Source organism: Pan troglodytes, chromosome 1, assembly GCF_028858775.2.
Source record: "Pan troglodytes isolate AG18354 chromosome 1, NHGRI_mPanTro3-v2.0_pri, whole genome shotgun sequence".
Taxonomy (NCBI): Eukaryota; Metazoa; Chordata; class Mammalia; order Primates; family Hominidae; genus Pan; species Pan troglodytes.
The window spans coordinates 122,648,731-122,665,983 of NC_072398.2; the positions used below are offsets into that span (position 1 = coordinate 122,648,731).

Here is a 17,253-nt window from a genome sequence, read left to right on the forward strand (position 1 = left end):
AATAGTCCCCTTGTTCTCAAATGGGCATAATGTGACAAGGAACAGAATCCCATACAACCCTTGGGTTCTTGATATGTCGAGAACCTTATAAGTGTTGAGTCCAAAGGCTAATGCAGAGGGCTTTCTGGAGGGGCAAGAATTCTGCAAATTCATCGACTAGTCCTTTGTTTACATCACCTGCTGTGCTCTTATTAAAGCCTTCTCATTATTACCTTTACAAGGTAATGTGCAAAAATATTTGCTTGGATTTCATGCATCTTGCTTGTCAGAATGTAGTCCAATAGTAATTTGCTTCTTTCACATATTAACATCAGAAGCCAAGAATTCAAGAAATGGGGTTCTACCTTCATCAGCCACTTCTCCCTGAGAGTCTCAGCATAAAATCTTATCTTCTGCTTTAAAGAAAAGATCACAACTTCCCTCAAAAATGTCTCTTCCATCTCCAAATCCCCATGTTTTCACCTCCTCTCCCTTCCTTAATCTGCTCTCCAACCTCTCTAGCCATGGTCCTTGAACCCATCCCTTTCTACTTCCTTGAGGCCTTGCTCCACCATTTTATTTCTTTTATTATTATTATTTTTATTATTACTATTATTATTATTTGAGATGGAGTCTTGCTCTGTTGCCCAGGCTGGAGTGCAGTGGCGCGATCTCGGCTCACTGCAACCTCCACCTCCCAGGTTCAAGCGATTCTCCTGCCTTAGCCTCCAGAATAGCTGGGATTAAAGGTGCATGCCACCATGCCTGACTAATTTTTTCATATTTTTAGTAAAGACGGGGTTTCACCGGGTTGGCCAGGCTGGTCTTGAACTCCTGACCTAAAGTGATCTGCCCACCTTGGCCTCCCAAAGTGCTGGGATTACAGGCATGAGCCACCGTACCCAGGCTCATTTCTTTTAAACTTTCAGTCTCTCCTTGTCCCCTGTTTCATTCTCTTCTGCCTGCAAGATCCCAACATAGTTTCCTATATTTTATTCAATTATCACTTTGTTTTTTTCATGCTTAGATCTTTGTCCCACCACTTATTGAATAGGGCAGCCTTTCCCCACTGGTTGAAAAAGCCCCTTATATCAGATACAAAACCTCCACATGTATACAGAACTGTTTCTATTCCCATTGATCTATGTGTCTATTTCTACATTATCCACATAGTTTTAAACTATTATAGGTTAGTGTATATTTAGAAATGTTTCTTCTTTTTAAAATTTTCTTATAGCTGTTCTTATACACTCATGTTACTAATAAACTTTATAATCAGCTCACCAAGGTTCTTAATAAAATTTCATGAGGATTTTGCTTAGGAATGTATTGAATTTATAGGTTAGATTGGGAAGAACTGAAATCTTTGTAGTGAGTATTCCCATCATGTTTTCTTCATGTAGATTTTACACATTTTTTGGTTAAGTTTATTACTAGCTATTTTATAGTGTTCTGAGTATTGTCGACAGATGTTTTCTCTGATGTCATAGGAAGTATTTCCATATTGTATATTTAACTTGTACTGGGCTACCTTATGCAATTCTCTTCTTAGTGTTTTGTTGATTTTTTAGTTGATTGTCTTAATTTTTAAGTATGACAATCCATAGCATCTGAAAATATTAATAAGCTTTTTACTCCAGAATATTTGTATTGTACTTTCTTTTCTCTCCAATTCTTATCTATCTCATTTCTTTTTCTTTATTTCATTTGCTAGGTTTTCCAGAGCAATATTGGATAATTAATATTAGTGAAAGACAGCATTTTTTTTTTTTTTCAGACAAAGTCTCACTCTTGGCCAGGCTGGAATGCAGTGGCACAATCATAGCTCATTGCAACCTCAAACTCCTGGACTCTGAGATCCTCCCACCTCAGCCTCCTGAGTAGCAGGGACTACAGGTGCATGCCACCACTCCCAGCTAATTAAAAAAATTTTTTTTTTGTAGAGACATGGTCTCCCTATGTTTTCCAGGCTAGTCTCTAACTCCTGGGTTCAAGTGATACTCCCACACTGTGGTCTCCCAAAGTGTTAGGATTACCAGCGTGAGCCGTAAAAGACAGCATTCTTGTCATGTTACTAATAATAACGAGAACCCTCCTAAGTATGATTCAAATAGATAAGCTTCATCAAGAGAGTTTTCTTCTATTCCTAGCTTTCTAGAATTAGGGCTTTTGTTGTTATTTAATTTAAGAAAATGTTTAATCAAATGGGATTTAGAAATCTAGTTTTTCTCCTTTAATCTATTAATTTAGTGGAATATGTTAATAAATATACTAACGTTGAACCACAGAATGAGTTGGGCAATTTTCCCTTTTCTTTTTTTTTTTTTTATTGAGACGAAGTCTCGCTCCTCCAGGCTGGAGTGCAGTGGCGCGATCTTGGCTCGCTGCAAGCTCCGCCTCCCGGCTTCACGCCATTCTCCTACCTCAGCCTCCCAAGTAGCTGAGACTACAAGCATCCGCCAAGTTTTCTGTATTTTTAGTAGAGACGGGGTTTCACCATGTTAGCCAGTATGGTCTCGATCTCCTGACCTCGTGATCCACCCACCTCCGCCTTCCAAAGTGCTGGGATTACAGGCGTGAACCACCGCGCCGGGCCCCTTTTCTTTTCATGTTCTGGAAGAGTCTAATAATATAGGACTTATCTGTTGCTTAAAAGTCTTGGTAGAATTATGTTTAGTGAACTCCAAGGTTCTATACACGTGCTTCGGGGTCTGCATATACTTGATTTAAATTTCTCCTTTAAAAATATATGTTGAAATATATGCTTTCAAACTGTAATAAATTACATTTTAAACTATGTAATACATAAAAATTAACATATTAGAGACATTGAAATTTTTTTTAAAAGGCTTGGTAGAACTCACCCATTATCCCACTCTTCATGCCTTTCATGGAGTAGATTTTTAACACTTTCCATTTTTCTCTGGTTGTTGGTCTTTTCATATTTTCTACTTTTTTAAAAGTGAATTTTAATAATTTATATTATTCTAGAAACTTGCCCAGTTCACCTAAATTTTAAATGGTGTTGATATGGATTTTTCAATGCCTTTTGATTTAAAATTTGTCCTATTTTTCCTTTCTCATTCTTAATGTTATTTGTTTTTCAGACTTCCAGTGGTTTGTTTCATAGATATTTTGGAAGAAAACATGTTTTATCTTATTGATCAAATTCTTTTAAGTCTCATTTATTTCTAGTAATTTTATGAATCCTTTTCTGTGGTTTATTTTATATTCCCTTTTCTATCTTCCTATTTTAAATAGTTGATTGATTTTTGATTTTTTCCCCCAATAATGCATTTAAGACTAGAAGTTTTCCTCAGAGTACTGCTTTAACTGCATTACATTGGTTTTCCTATGTTATTCTCTCATTTGTCATTGACTTGTAAGTTATGCCTAACATTCATTTTTATTTCCTACTTAATCCAAAGCTATTTAGGTATTAAAATTTCTAATTAAACAGGGTTTTTTTTGGGGGGGGGCTATCTTTTTGTTGTTAATGTCTAGTGATAAGAGAATGTAGGTAGTACAATTTTTAATATTTTGGATTTTCTTGAAATTTTCCTTTGTGGACTGTTACAAGGTAAATTTTTATAAATGTAATGGATTTGAAGAAAATGGATTCTCTTTGTTGGGTAAAATATATATTTATATACACATACACATATATTCATATGGATTAGAACTTGTTAATTAAATTATTCAGATATCTAATATTCTTCCTCTTTTTAAATTAGCATAACAAGTAATTCCATAGAATCACAGTTCTTAGAATCCCTTGTAAGGGATCTCAAAATCATCAAATCCAGATAAGTAAGGTACAGTATTGTTATCCCAGGTTATAAGTGAGACATTGGAGGCCCAGAAATACTAAGTGATTTATACAAGGATACGCAGCTAATGGACAGCAGGTGAAGATCAGAGCCCAGGCTGTCAGAGAAACTATGAACAGTCATGCAGGCTCCCATTATCCTTTGTGACAGAAGACAGGCCACATTAATAATATAAATCAATGCTGTATTCAAGAACTGTCATTATTAATTAGAATGCCAACCACATAGCCCAGAAGATGCCTGTGTGTTTATGTTTACTTAGAAAAGTGGAAGGTGAAATCTTCAAATTGGAGATGCTGCTTGAAGATGTTAAAGAGAAAATGGATGAAGGCAAATATACTTCAGCTCCTTCCCTTCCTGTGAGTTCTCCAGTTACCCTGGATGACTTGGCCTCCACCTTCTCTTCACTCTCAAATGAGGTAATACAGCAATGTACAGTCTAATTTTGTGCCAGGAAAAATGGTGTTTTTGCATTTATAGACTCCTAATTCATGGATTCACTGAATTCCATTTTTAATATCTCATGAAAATTTAACTTTCCAAAGTCCCATGAATTATATTATTTTAAATGGAACCAGCTTTTAAAGATTAGAAGCTATTTCAAGTGTTAATTTTTGAAACATCTTTATAGTTTAGGATGTAACAATGCTGTTTAAATCCATTAAACCACTGAAGAGCTATTTCTTCCAAATTAATAAGAAAATTTTTGTAGATCATGCCTGGAAGAAATAATTTTTTTTCTTCATAGTTTTGTACTCACCCAGGCTGGAGTGTGGTAGCATGATCTCAGCTCACTGCAACCTTTGTCTCCCGGGCTCAAGTGATTCTCCTCCCTCAGCCTCCCAAGCAGCTGAGATTACAGGTGCATGCCACCACTGCCTGGCTAATTTTTTATATTTTTGGTAGAGATGGGGTTTCACCATGTTGGCCAGGCTGGTCTCAAACTCCTGACCTCAAGTGATCCGCCCGCTTGGCCTTCCAAAGTGTTGGGATTACAGGCATGAGCCACCTGAAAATAAAGAATAGCACACTCAGTGAAATAATTATTTCCCATGAATCCACTTCTGCATTTTCCTTCTCTCAAGTTAAATTCTTTTGGATTTCTACTTATGCAAGATTGGGAATTCAAATTAACCACCACTGTCTTTCTATACTTTTTGCCTTTGTAGCCTCAACTATCAGAACATTCAGACTAAAATCAAAATTCTGAGAAACAGAATCATTTAAATAAATACCTTAAATGGACTCTTTAGTTTCATACAGTATTTGAAGACACAGCCTGGGGCTGATATTCAAACTTGAATGAGGATTTTGTCAAAGCGAAGGACAAAGTGACAAAGATTATGTCAACGTTAGCCCTTCCGAAGAAGTGTTTGCCTCCTCAAAGCACTTACCTGCCTGGCAAAATCTCACTCATTCAAGGCCCAGCTCTAGCGTCAGGTCATTTACGCATCCCTAGTCAGCCACCCTCCTCACCCCCAAGCCCCCCAATCCCCCGCACCTGGAGGAATTCTTGGCCCCGGCCTCTGTGTCCCCGCAGCACTGGGTCTCGTTTGTCTCTGTGACTCTGCACTCATCTTTGAATCCTGAATGTCCAGCTGAAAGCCCAGGAGAGTCGATGTTTCATAGAGGAAGCCCTGAGCCACCGTGGATGTAACAGCCCATCTCAAGGCACCCAAGCAGTTTCCAGGCTCACAGCGGCTGCCCTGCTAGTCTTGGACCTGCAGGAGTCACAAGTCTTTGTGAGGCCACCTCAGGGTTGGCCCTGCCCTCTACCTGGCAGCTCCCTGGGGTCTGGATCTGCTCTTCTTTACTTGGTCCCAAGTTTACAGCTACTGTTGTGAAATGATGAGAACTCTCTAAATAACTTTGTGGTAAGTGGTTCTGGAAAGAGTCTAGTGCTGGCATCCTTCATTCACTCAGCAGTATGTATTGCTATAGGCTAGCACTTTTCTAGGTATTGGGGATAAAACATGAACAACAAACAAATCACCTGCCCTCAAGATGCTTACATTTCTGTAAGAGAGACATATACTTATTAAGTATATGTCTTAATAACAAATTAAGCCGGGTGCGGTGGCTCACGCCTGTAATTCCAGCACTTTGGGAGGCTGAGGCAGGCGGATCACGAGGTCAGGAGTTCGAGACCAGCCTGGCCAACATGGTGAAACCCCGTTTCAACTAAAGATACAAAAAATTAGCCGGGCGTGGTGGCGGGCGCCAGTAATCCCAGCTACTTGGGAGGCTGAGGCAGGAGAATCGCTTGAACCCAGGAGGCAGAGGTTGCAGTGAGCCGAGATTGCGCCATTGCACTCCAGTCTGGGTGACAGGGCAAGACTCCATCTCAAAAAAAAAAAAAAATTAACATATAATTATGAAATGTTAAAAAGCACAGTGCAGAAAATAATAATACATTCTGCGTGACTCTGAAGCCAGACTACCTGGTTTCACATACTGGCTCTGTCACTTATTAGTTTTGTGATCTTAGGAAAGTTATGCAACCTCTCTGTGCCTCAGTTCTCTCTTCTGTAAAATGCAGATAATAATACTTGCCTCACAGGGCTGTTATGATGTTTAAATGAGTTAATATAAGTAACGTACTGAAAATAGGGCCTGGCTCACAGTGAGTACATTACTCCTGGGTGTTAGCTATCATGACTATTAAGTAATGGGATATGACCAAAAGTAACTAAATGCAGAAGGTTTGAATTACTAAGGGAGAAGGTTTTTCAGAGAAGGTGAGATTTGGACTGAGTCTTGGAGGATGAGAAGACAGCTAGGTAAAGAGCTGGGGGAGACAGGGGTGGGGACGACAGGCAGGATGTTATGGTGCCTTAGGGGTGCTGTAGGGATGCTGAACTGATTTTGAGTCACCTCCAGTGGGACTGTGGCTCTAATTCAAGTCTTTCTGTGTGGCTCCCCCAGATTCCCAAGGAGCACCCCGGCCACCCTTCTGGGCCTCGAGGCTCAGGTGGGAGTGAGGTAACAGGGACACCCCAAGGAGGGCCGCAGGAGGCCCCCAACGAGGAGCTCTGTGAGCTGGCCCCGCAGACGTGAGTCCTAGCCCTGGAGCCCCAGCAGACATAGGACACAGAAAGAGGCCCCTTCCTCATGCAGCCTCCAGGGGGGCCCACGAGGCTCCCACAGGAAAAGCAGTCTTGGACCACAAGTTACAAAGCCTGGTAGCCTGGCTCCTCACCTGCCCCACCAGCAGGGCCTGGCCAGCCTCTGCAACCCTCTGGGCAGAGATCTGAGGGACGGGACAGCTGGGGCTGGGGGACGCGGGGAGAGGTGAAGGTCAAGCGGCCGCATGAGGCCCACAGCACTCTCTGCCTTAGGTTGCTCGCTCCCACCATCCCAGGGGTGATGCCAAATGATTCCAAATAGTGGAGCTCCCAGGTAGCTCAAGAACTGATTCTAACATTCAAACTGCTTTTTTTTTTTTTTTTTAAATTAGTTACCTAAACGGTCATTATGGAGATGCAGCTGCCCAGAACAAGCCAGACCAAGTGGCCATGAGGCTGTCTTCTAACTCTGGGGTTATGTCCTGCAGCCGGGGCCTGGCTGGGTTCTTCTCATTGTTGGCTCTTTAACTAAAACCAGTGTTGCTGAATGTGACTGTGAAATTGGCATAATCAAGATCACTTACCTCTTCCTAATGGCATCCTGGGTGTCAGTGCTGGTGATGGCTGGTACTGCTGACGGTTTCCCACTTTCTGCACTCCTGAGAATCTTGGCAGGCGTACCTAGACCGGAGCTTCTCCAACTTCTCCGAGCCTATGAATCACCTGCAGATCTTGTTAAAATGCAGGCTCTGAATCAGTAAGTTTGGGGCGAGCCTGCAATTCTGCATTGCTAACAAGCCCCAGGTGATGCCAAAACTGCTGGTTCTGGTCTGCGGACCACATTTTAAATTCTGAGGGTCTAGAGATTATTTCATTTCGAATGAATTGGAAATGCTGGGATTAACAACCCCGGGGTCTTAAATGATATTATATTATAATATTATAATAAGCAGTAAACAATGATATAATAATTATGTTGGCTCAGAGCTTTACAGTTTGCAAAGACTTTTTGCAGAGGAAGAGTAGTTTAGAAAGGTGATATGTGTTCAGGGTAAATGATAGGTGATATTAAAGCCCGGGTCTCCAACTCAGGTGGAGGGGCACCTCCCTGCATTCTGCTTATGTAAATCTGCCTTAAATGTCAGTGGAGGAGTAACCCTGTAAGCTCAGCAATGATAAAATATAAAAATTAAAAAAAAAACACGGGAAAAATGGATGAAAAAACCCTTATTTTTTTAAATTATAAAACTGATACATGCTTATTACAAGAGAAATGAGAAAATAAAGAAAAGTATAAAGAAGAAACTTCCACTGAGAGGAAAATCAATCTAATTTTTTTTTTTTGAGACAGTCTCGCTTTGTTGTCCAGGCTGGAGTGCAATGGTGCGATCCCGGCTCACTGCAACCTCTGCCTCCTGGGTTCAAGTGATTCTCCTGCCTCAGCCTCCTGAGTAGCTGGGATTACAGGCATGTGCCACCACATGCAGCTAATTTTTGTATTTTTAGTAGAGAGGAGGTTTCACCACGTTGCCCACACTGGTCTAGAACTCCCGACCTCAGGTGATCCACCCACCTCAGCCTCCCAAAGTGCTGGGATTACAGGCATGAGCCACTGCGCCTGGCCCATTGCTAATATTTTAGTGTATATCCTTCCAGTCTTTTTTTCTCCTATATATACATTTTGGCCAAAATAGGATTTTACTATATATATTGTTTTATGCTTTTCATTTAATGTTATATTTTGAGCAGCTCTCCACATCACTTAGAATAAACCTATCGCTTCATTTTTGATGACTGCACTATATTTCATTATACTAATGTACTCTGACACATTTAGACAATCTCTTATTGATGGAGATTTAGTTTTTTCCAGTTCTTTGATATCATAAACACTGCTTCAGGTAACATCATTTGACATGCAAACTTTTGTAGTTGATCATTTCCTTAGAATAAAACCCTAGGATTGCAGTTAATGGTTCAAATGGTACATGCTGAAAATTCTGATAATCTGGCCTTTAGGAAGTCCATGGGGGTTTATAGGCTTAGGGCAGTGCGTGGGAATGTTGGTGTCCCCAGTTTGAGCCTACCCCAGACATTTTTTTCTTTTTCCAACTTTTGCCAAATGCATAAGTGAAAACTGATATCTCATTATTTTAATCTTGCTATTTTTGAAACTCAATCTATTTTCATATGTTTCTTGGCCACTCGCACCTCCTCCTTGACAATATTGATATTTTAAGTTGTTTACAAAACTGAAACCACCATCAATTAAAAAAATGTAGATAGACAACTGAGAAAATATTAAGAGCAAATAATGTTCATTGTTGAGAACTTCATTATATCAAATGCTGTGACAAATTCCCCAAGGAGCAGAACTGTGGTTAAGAACACAAGCATACTGGCCGGGTGCAGTGGCTCACGCCTGTAATCCCAGCACTTTGGTAGGCCAAGGTGGGTGGATCACTTGAGGTCAGGAGTTCGAGACCAGCCTGACCAACATGGTGAAACTCTGTTTCTACTAAGACATACCAAAATTAGCTGGGTGTGGTGGTGTGTTCCTGTAGTCCCAGCTACTTGGAAGGGAGGCTGAGGTGGGAGAATCACTTGAAATTGGGAGGGAGGTGGAGGTTGCAGTGAGCCAAGATTGCGCCACTGCACTCCAGACTGGGCAACACAGAGAAACTCCATCTCAAAAAAAAAAAAAAGAACACAGCATACCAATCAGATAGGCAAAAGTTAAAATCCCAGCTTTCCCACTTACTCATGATGCAACCTTGCCAAATTGCTTAAATCCGCCAGGCCTCAGATTACTCACCATTAAAATGGAGACAACGTGCCAGGATGGTTGGAAGTATTAAGGAGACTATAAGGGAAGCACCTGGCACATCATGAACAACTAACAAATGGTAACAGGAAAACACTGAAACCCTCCAAGAAAATTAATGGACAAAGGACATGAGCTAAAAAGTCACAAGTAAGGCTGGGCGCAGTGGCTCACACAATTACTCACAATTAAAGTAATCCCAGTACTTTGGGAGGCCGAGGTGGGCGAATCATGAGGTCAGGAGCTCGAGACCAGCCTGGCCAACATGGTGAAACTGTCTCCACTAAAAATACAAAAAATTAGCTGGGGGTAGTGGTGGGCACCTGTAATCCCAGCTACTTGGGAGGCTGAGCCAGAAGAATTGCTTGAACCCGGGAGGCGGAGGTTGCAGTCAGCTGAGATTAGGCCACTGCACTCCAGCCTGGGCAACAGAGTGAGACTCCGTCTCAAAAAAAAAAAAAAAGTCACAGGTAGGAAATACAACCAATAAATAAGCATATAGGAACAGACTTATTTCCTTTAGTCACAGAGGAAATGCAAATTAACACAAAAGGTGACACACCCCTCCCTTCAATTAACAGAAACATTTTCAAGTGATAATTCCTGATGCAGAGGAAGGTGTGGTCAAACTGAGCCATCCACATTGTTGGTGGCTGTGAAATCTGTACAACTTTTGTGGAAAGCAATTTGGCAATATGGGTCATCACACAAACATGTTCGCAACCTTTGGCCCAGACATTTCCTCAGGAAGTAATCCAAGATGTGGAAAAAGCTATGTGTACAATGATGCTTCTGCCATTGTTTATAATGATGGGAAAAGTATATTTATTTTTTACTTACATAAAGGGTAAGACCTTAGTCAAAAATACACAGTGGGTGGTAACAGCCCTCACAGGTCAGTGGAGTAATTGTTTTGTGTTAAAGAGGGACATATAACCAATCATTTAGGCCCCCAGACAGTCCCTAAACCCTGTTTTAATTCATAGTTGAATATATTTATTTAGAAAGGCTTTTAGAGCTCTACTAGCCAGCGGTCAGATTAATAGATCTAAAAATTATGTTCCTAAATCTGTTCATTCTCTGGCGAAGCTTGGAGTAATTTGAAACTAAGGGAAAAATAAAAAGGGGAAAGTATTCTGTCATCTGTACACCAGATTTTAAAATCTGTTTAGAGGAGGAAGGAAGCAAGCCAGGGAGGAAACTTCCATTCTTCAGCCCAGGCCATTAGAGGCGCAGCCCTGACTGAGTGACACATCAGAACTAAGGATGGGCTCTTTCTTCTTTTCCTCCTGTCCCCCTGCGCCTCCCTTTCCCCAACTGGAGGAGAGGTTTGGCGAGTCTCTCCGCCTGAGGTGGCAAGTTCAGCCGGACCTCAGCTGCTTGCTGGGCTGTGCGCGTGCAGCTGCGGCGTGAGTCACATCCTCTATCACATCTCCATCTGTGTGCTTTGTGGCGCAGGAAGACCCCAAGGGCACTCCAAGAAGGCAGGATTGTGCAGAGACGACGGCACCCAGTCCGAGCTGTGCCTTCTGTCGCAGGCTCCTTGAATGGTGAGGGCTTCTTGCGGCTACATTCCCAGGGTGGATTGGAGTCAGTCCTGGCATAGTAACTCCAGGGAGAGTGGGCGGCAACTAACTGAGGCCACTGGCTGAGTTATAGAGTCACAGATCTCAGGCCTGGGCACAGAGCCCAGCCTCCCTCGCACCCTACAGATCCTCTAGCAGTGGTCCTCAACTGGGGAGAACATCAAAATCACCATGGGAGATTTTACAATCATGCACATGCCTCCATCCCACCTACTGTCTCAGCATCGCCAGCGGTGGGGCTCTGGTAGGAATATTGCTTTTAAATCTCCCCAGGTGATTCCGATAAGCCCCCTTGGTTAAGAATCATGGTTACAGCCCACGGAGGGTGGTCCTGTAGGCTTTTGAACATTGCCCACATGGGGGATTCTTATCCTGTATAACAAACAGCTCCCACCATCCCTACTCTCTCCTTATGATGAGCAAAAGTCTTCTCTGTTGGGTTTCACCTGAGCCCCCCAGTCCCAGGAACAAGCCTCATCCCTCTTCTCGGGCTGATTTCCTCCCATTCCTAAGGACGAAATCTTCCAGAGCTAACAAGCTGTAAATCATGTAAAATCCTCAGGAGAAATCCTTTGTTTTTGAAACACCCATTGGTGCAACTATTAATCTGTGTCGATTCAGTATCATTTATTTGAAGCTTCTTTCAGGTAGCGAGAGATGTTACCTCTAAGCTCACTGTGGACTCCGGCCAAAGCTTGGCTCATTGACCTTTGGAAGGTCAAGAGTCAGGGAGGCAGCAGGTGTTTAGCAACCACTGTTATATGTACGTAATGGACTCTAATAGAAGCAGATGACAGGGTCTGAAAGACTGAGGCTTCCTGTTAGAAAGCATTCCATTGTGGGAATGGGCACCTGCCTTAAGAGTTCTAATGAGTGTCCACCCCTGAGAAAAGAAACTGCATGAAGCTTGTGCTAAAAATGGTCATGTGTCATTGTGTGTGGGCCATTAAACCACCCTGTCAGTCATCAGCTTTGAGCTGCCCTTTAATCCAAGGGGCACTCATGAAGCTTACTCACTGAGTCATCCCAGGCCTACTATTTTTATTTATTGAATTAAAGTCTAATTTTGGATTTTTAAAGGTTTTACTAAGTATAATGAAAGTATTTTGACATTTAAGAACCATTTTTATTAAGCACTCAAGGTACTAAATTTCTCTCTTCTAAATTCCTAGTCTAGACCCTACAGAAGTACATTAAGTACCAAGACAGGGACCAATGTTCCAGACTAAATAATACTTTTTTATGATAGACAAGCTGGAAAGACAAGCACAACCAAGTGTAAAATCAAATATCACAGTGAATCCACTGCTGGGGAGTGATGAGAAGATACACATGACTTATGAATTAAAATCTTGTAACTTACATAATCCCTGAGGAATTATTGATTGAAGGGAGGACTATATATTCTTTCTGTTAGAAGATTAAATCTCTCTCTCTTGGGACTTGTCCTTTATGAAGCTTGCTGAGGTACATACTGTTTTCAGGATATTTGTAAATTGTTTATATATAAGTGGATAAATTACATATGTATAAAATGTAAAATATGCTTATCCCTTTATGTTATTTCTGATGCAAAACTTTGGATTTAAGTGTGTACTTTAGCTGCTTTGTCTTGTTGAAAAACTGTCTTCTCCAGAGGAATTATGTTTGGCCAGAAGATTTGAGTACACAAAGGAGTTTAAAAGCAGAAAAAGTCCTGTGTTGGACTGCATGCACTTGAGTGAGATCCACGTTTCCCACTTTGGAGAGCAGATGTTCAAATGCCCCAGAGGAGAAGGGTGGAGACAGAAAATGAGGTGTGAGAAAATATGTGACTCAAGAGGACAGCATGTTTTTCCAAGAGGAGGGAAAGAGCCTGGCTTCTCAGCCCCAGCCCCACAAACCCGCAGCCCCATCCCTTCTCCGCCAACAGCAGGCCAGGGCACAGCGCGGCGAGCATGTGTTTGCCCAGCAATGCCTTGGGCTCAAACCCTAGCCCTGGGCAATCTGCCTCATTTATGCCAAGATATCTCGGGCACAGTGCCTTCCATACTAAGAATGAACAACTTTCCCTGGGGGCTATGACTGTATCCCAGGAGCTTAGCAAGAGCTTTGTTCAGAACTGTTATTAATTCGAATTCCTTTGGAGGAGTTGGGATTTCTGAGGAGGAGGGAGGAAGCTGCAGGTGGGCCACAGGAAGGCTCCTAAACAATGTCCATTGCAGTTGCTTCTTTCTGACGCCACCTGGTGGCCATGTGCAACTAAAATCACCTTCACATGCTCCCACAGTCTTTAGTCCCACAGACACCCGACAAAGCCCACTTTGCTGGAGTTGTTGGTTGTAATCAGCTTGTACTTCCAGGACCAAAGCTACGTGACCCATTACTGACGTATAGCATAGTTTCTTCCCCTGGTAGGAACTGTTTGTTTGTTTGTTTGTTTGTTTTTGAGATGAGGTTTTGCCATGTTGCCCTGGCTGACCTTGAACTCCTAGTCTCAAGCCATCCACCCTCCTTGGCCTCCCAAAGTGCTGGGATTACAGGCATGAGCCACCATACCCAGCCTGGAATGGATTTTGATGCATGAGGAAAACTCCAAATTTTATAATTCCATACTTCAAATGTGTTTTGTGAATGTGTATATGATGATTAGATATTAACCTCGGCAGAACAAAACATTTATTTTTCATGTCTTGTATACATTTTCTTTTTTTTTTTTTTTTGAGTAGGAGTCTCGCTCTTTCACCCAGGCTGGAGTGCAGTGGCGCTATCTCGGCTCACTGCAAGCTCCGCCTCCCGGGTTCACGCCATTCTCCTGCCTCAGCCTCCCGAGTAGCTGGGACTACAGGCGCCCACCACCGCGCCCAGCTAATTTTTTGTACTTTTAGTAGAGACAGGGTTTCACCGTGTTAGCCAGGATGGTCTCGATCTCCTGACCTCGTGATCCGCCCGCCTCAGCCTCCCAAAGTGCTGGGATTACAGGCGTGAGCCACCGCGCCTGGCCTGTCTTGTATACATTTTCTTATCAGGCCAAATTGTGCTGGGGTGCAATTTCTTGTAGAAAAGCTCTCAAACAGGCAGGCAGAGGAGAGCTCTGTGTAGAGGATGACAAGCCCCTCCTACACTGTTCCAGGCTCTAATATAACAAAATTTAACGTTTCAACTTTACCAAAACTTTCCCTATCTATTGGAAATGCACTAAAAGTTTACAGGATCTTATGCACCTTTTTTTAGGAAGCAAAAAGTGGAGAAAAAGGGCCACGGAAGGATCAACTGTGGAAGATTTTCAATTGTCCTTCATGAAAAGGCACCACACTCAGATTCAACTCCCAGTAAGTTGATGGGCTTGGGCTGGGTGCTCATTTTTCAGTGTCCCTCCCCATGGGGTCTGCTCGCAGTAGGCACCAGCTTGCCATCTGCCACTCCAAGAGCATTTCCCTACACTAGGATGTTGCATGTTGTATTTATTTATTTGCAAAATGTAAAGAATTAATAGGCTGGGCATGGGGGCTCATGCCTGTAATTCCAGCACTTTGGGAGGCTGAGGCGGGTGGATCACTTGAGCTCAGGAGTTCAAGACCAGCCTGGCCAACATGGTGACATTCCATCTGTACAAAAAAAATACAAAAATTAGCCAGGTGTGGTGGCTCACGCCTGTAGTCCCAGCTACTTGGGAGACTAAGGTGGGAAGATTGCTTGAGTCCGGGAGGTTGAGGCTGCAGTGAGCCATGATCATGCCACCGTACTCCAGCCTGGGCGACAGAGTAGGACCCTGTTTCAAAAAAAAAAAAAAAAAAAAGAAAAAAAAGAAAAGAAAAGAAAAGAAAAAAAGAATCACTTTCAATAAGATGTGGTTAAGTAGAGTAAAGCATGAACACCTGTTTCTAGCTGAAAATGAAGGACTCCATGGACTCAATCACAAGATGTCATTCAGTCTGTCCATCCTCATCCTTCCCACATGACCCATAACTGTACCTGGTAAGGTTACTGGCTACGTGAGAATTGCTGCTGCTTTGGATATATGCATTTCATAGAAGCAAAGAAAGTTGGAGCTGGGAGGTGCCCCAGTACACGCAATTCAATGGCTTTTAGTCATAAGATCCTTTCTTCAAAGATAGTTTAAGGAGAGAAACATCTAGCAGAACTGCCCTGGGAGAAGAGGTGGGGCTGGAGGCCTCTGCTCAGGCAGCTTCTGAGCTTAAAAATCACCTCTGAGCCTAACCTACCTACCCAGCTTGTCTCCCCAGCTTATGCACCAGGAAGCTGCACTGGAGAGCTACCCAGGCTTTCTTACATCTGCACTGCCTGTGGCCCAGAGCCATGCCTCCAGCTCTGCCTTCTGTTATGTCACACTTGGTTCTGCACTGGCTTCTCTGTAGATGACACATTTCCAAATAATAATAGGGTTCATTGATTGAAGACGTATTATGCCAGATGGTATAACAAAGTAGGGGTTTTCCAGGTGTAATCGGAGGGTCCCTGGGGTTTCCTGAAACCCTTTCGGGGGGGCCACCAGGTCCTTCCTTTACCAGCCATATAGCTGTGCAACGCTAGTATTACAGGCAACTTATGGAGATGCAGTTATGGAATCCAGTTGCCTTTTATTAAGCCAGATATTCAAGATATTTGCCAAAACGTAAAATGATGCCACTCTTCTCACTAAATTTTTTAGAAATAGTTATTTTCATTAAAAACTGCTATTTTGTTAATATGACATGGATTTATTACTTTTTAAATGCCATAATAAATAAAATTATCTTTTAAACGTCTCAGTTTAAAATTCTAAAAAAAAGCACCTTGGAACTGCTCATTTAGTTTTGGGAAATCTAAATGATTCGCACAAGCAAAAAATGACTAGTAATCTATATATTAGTACTTCTCTACCAATCCATCTGCAGTGGACTGAATGTTGAATGCTAGCTGTTCTCCAATGAGGGGGGATTTTCACCTCAGGTATATAAAATGGTATATATTATCATTTTATGGTAGATTAAAACCACAGAAACAAAGGCTGTTTAGGGTCCTCAATTTTAAGAGTGTAAAAGGGTTCTGGAATCAAAAGTTTGAAAACTGTTGCCAGTGTATGTCACATAACTCTCACAACATCCCTGTAATGCAGGAATGATTATCTTTATTTTATAGATAAGGAACTAGAGGCTCAGAGAAATTAAGTGACTTGACAGGACCAAAGAGTGAGTGTGAGTGTATTAGCTATCTATAGCTGTGTAACAAAGTATCCCAGAACTTAAGGCTGAAAACAACAAACATTTATCATCTTAGAGTTTCTGTGGGTCAGGAATTTGGGAGCACTTTAGCTGGGTGGTTCAGGCTCAGGGTCTCTCCTGAGGTTTGGTCAAGATGTCAGCCAAGGATGCCGTCATCTGAGGGCTTGACTGGGGCTGGAAGATCTGCTTCCAAGATGGCTCACTCACATGAGCATTGGCAGGAGGTCTCAGTTCCCCGACATGTGGGCCTCTCCAATAGGCTGCTTGAGTGTCATTATGACATGGCAGCCAGCTTCCCCCAGAGCAAGTGATCCAAGAGAGAAATACCGAGATGGAAGCTTCAGTGTCTTTCATGGCCTAGGTTTGGAAGTTAGATGCCATCACTACCGCTTTATTTTATTTGTTAGAAGTGAGTCACTAAACCCAGCCTATACTCAAGGAGAGAGGAATTAGGCTGTACATTTTAAAGAGTGTCAGTTGGGTGTGGTGGCTTATGTCTGTAATCCCAGCACTTTGGGAGGCTGAACCAGGATTGCTTGAGCCCAGGAGTTCAAGACCAGGCTGGACAACATAGGGACCCAATATTTAAACATAAAAACAAAACAAAACAAAAAAAACACAGAAGGTTGAGGCTTATGATTGAGCCACTGCATTTCAGCCTGGGAGCAACAGAATGAAACCTTGGCTCAAAAAAAATAAAAATAGCACGTTAAAGAATTTGTAAACATATTTTCAACCATCATAGCTAATAAGTAGCAGAGCCAG

General features: G+C 42.2%; 1 protein-coding gene across 5 annotated transcripts in view; it reads left to right on the top strand.

Moving 5' to 3' along the window:
* The window catches only part of AKNAD1 (AKNA domain containing 1), a 42,777-nt gene that overhangs the window by 15,477 nt on the left and 10,047 nt on the right, over nucleotides 1–17,253 (top strand). For 4 of the 5 annotated variants that reach the window (XM_016923697.4, XM_063816176.1, XM_016923704.4 and 1 more), the window contains exons 7-11: nucleotides 4,072–4,228; nucleotides 6,735–6,862; nucleotides 7,267–7,348; nucleotides 11,157–11,248; nucleotides 14,498–14,595. In XM_016923697.4, coding sequence (XP_016779186.3) covers nucleotides 4,072–4,228; nucleotides 6,735–6,862; nucleotides 7,267–7,348; nucleotides 11,157–11,248; nucleotides 14,498–14,595 — 557 coding nt within the window. The remainder of the gene's footprint in view (nucleotides 1–4,071; nucleotides 4,229–6,734; nucleotides 6,863–7,266; nucleotides 7,349–11,156; nucleotides 11,249–14,497; nucleotides 14,596–17,253) is intronic. The other variant, XM_016923701.4, reaches the window with a different exon arrangement.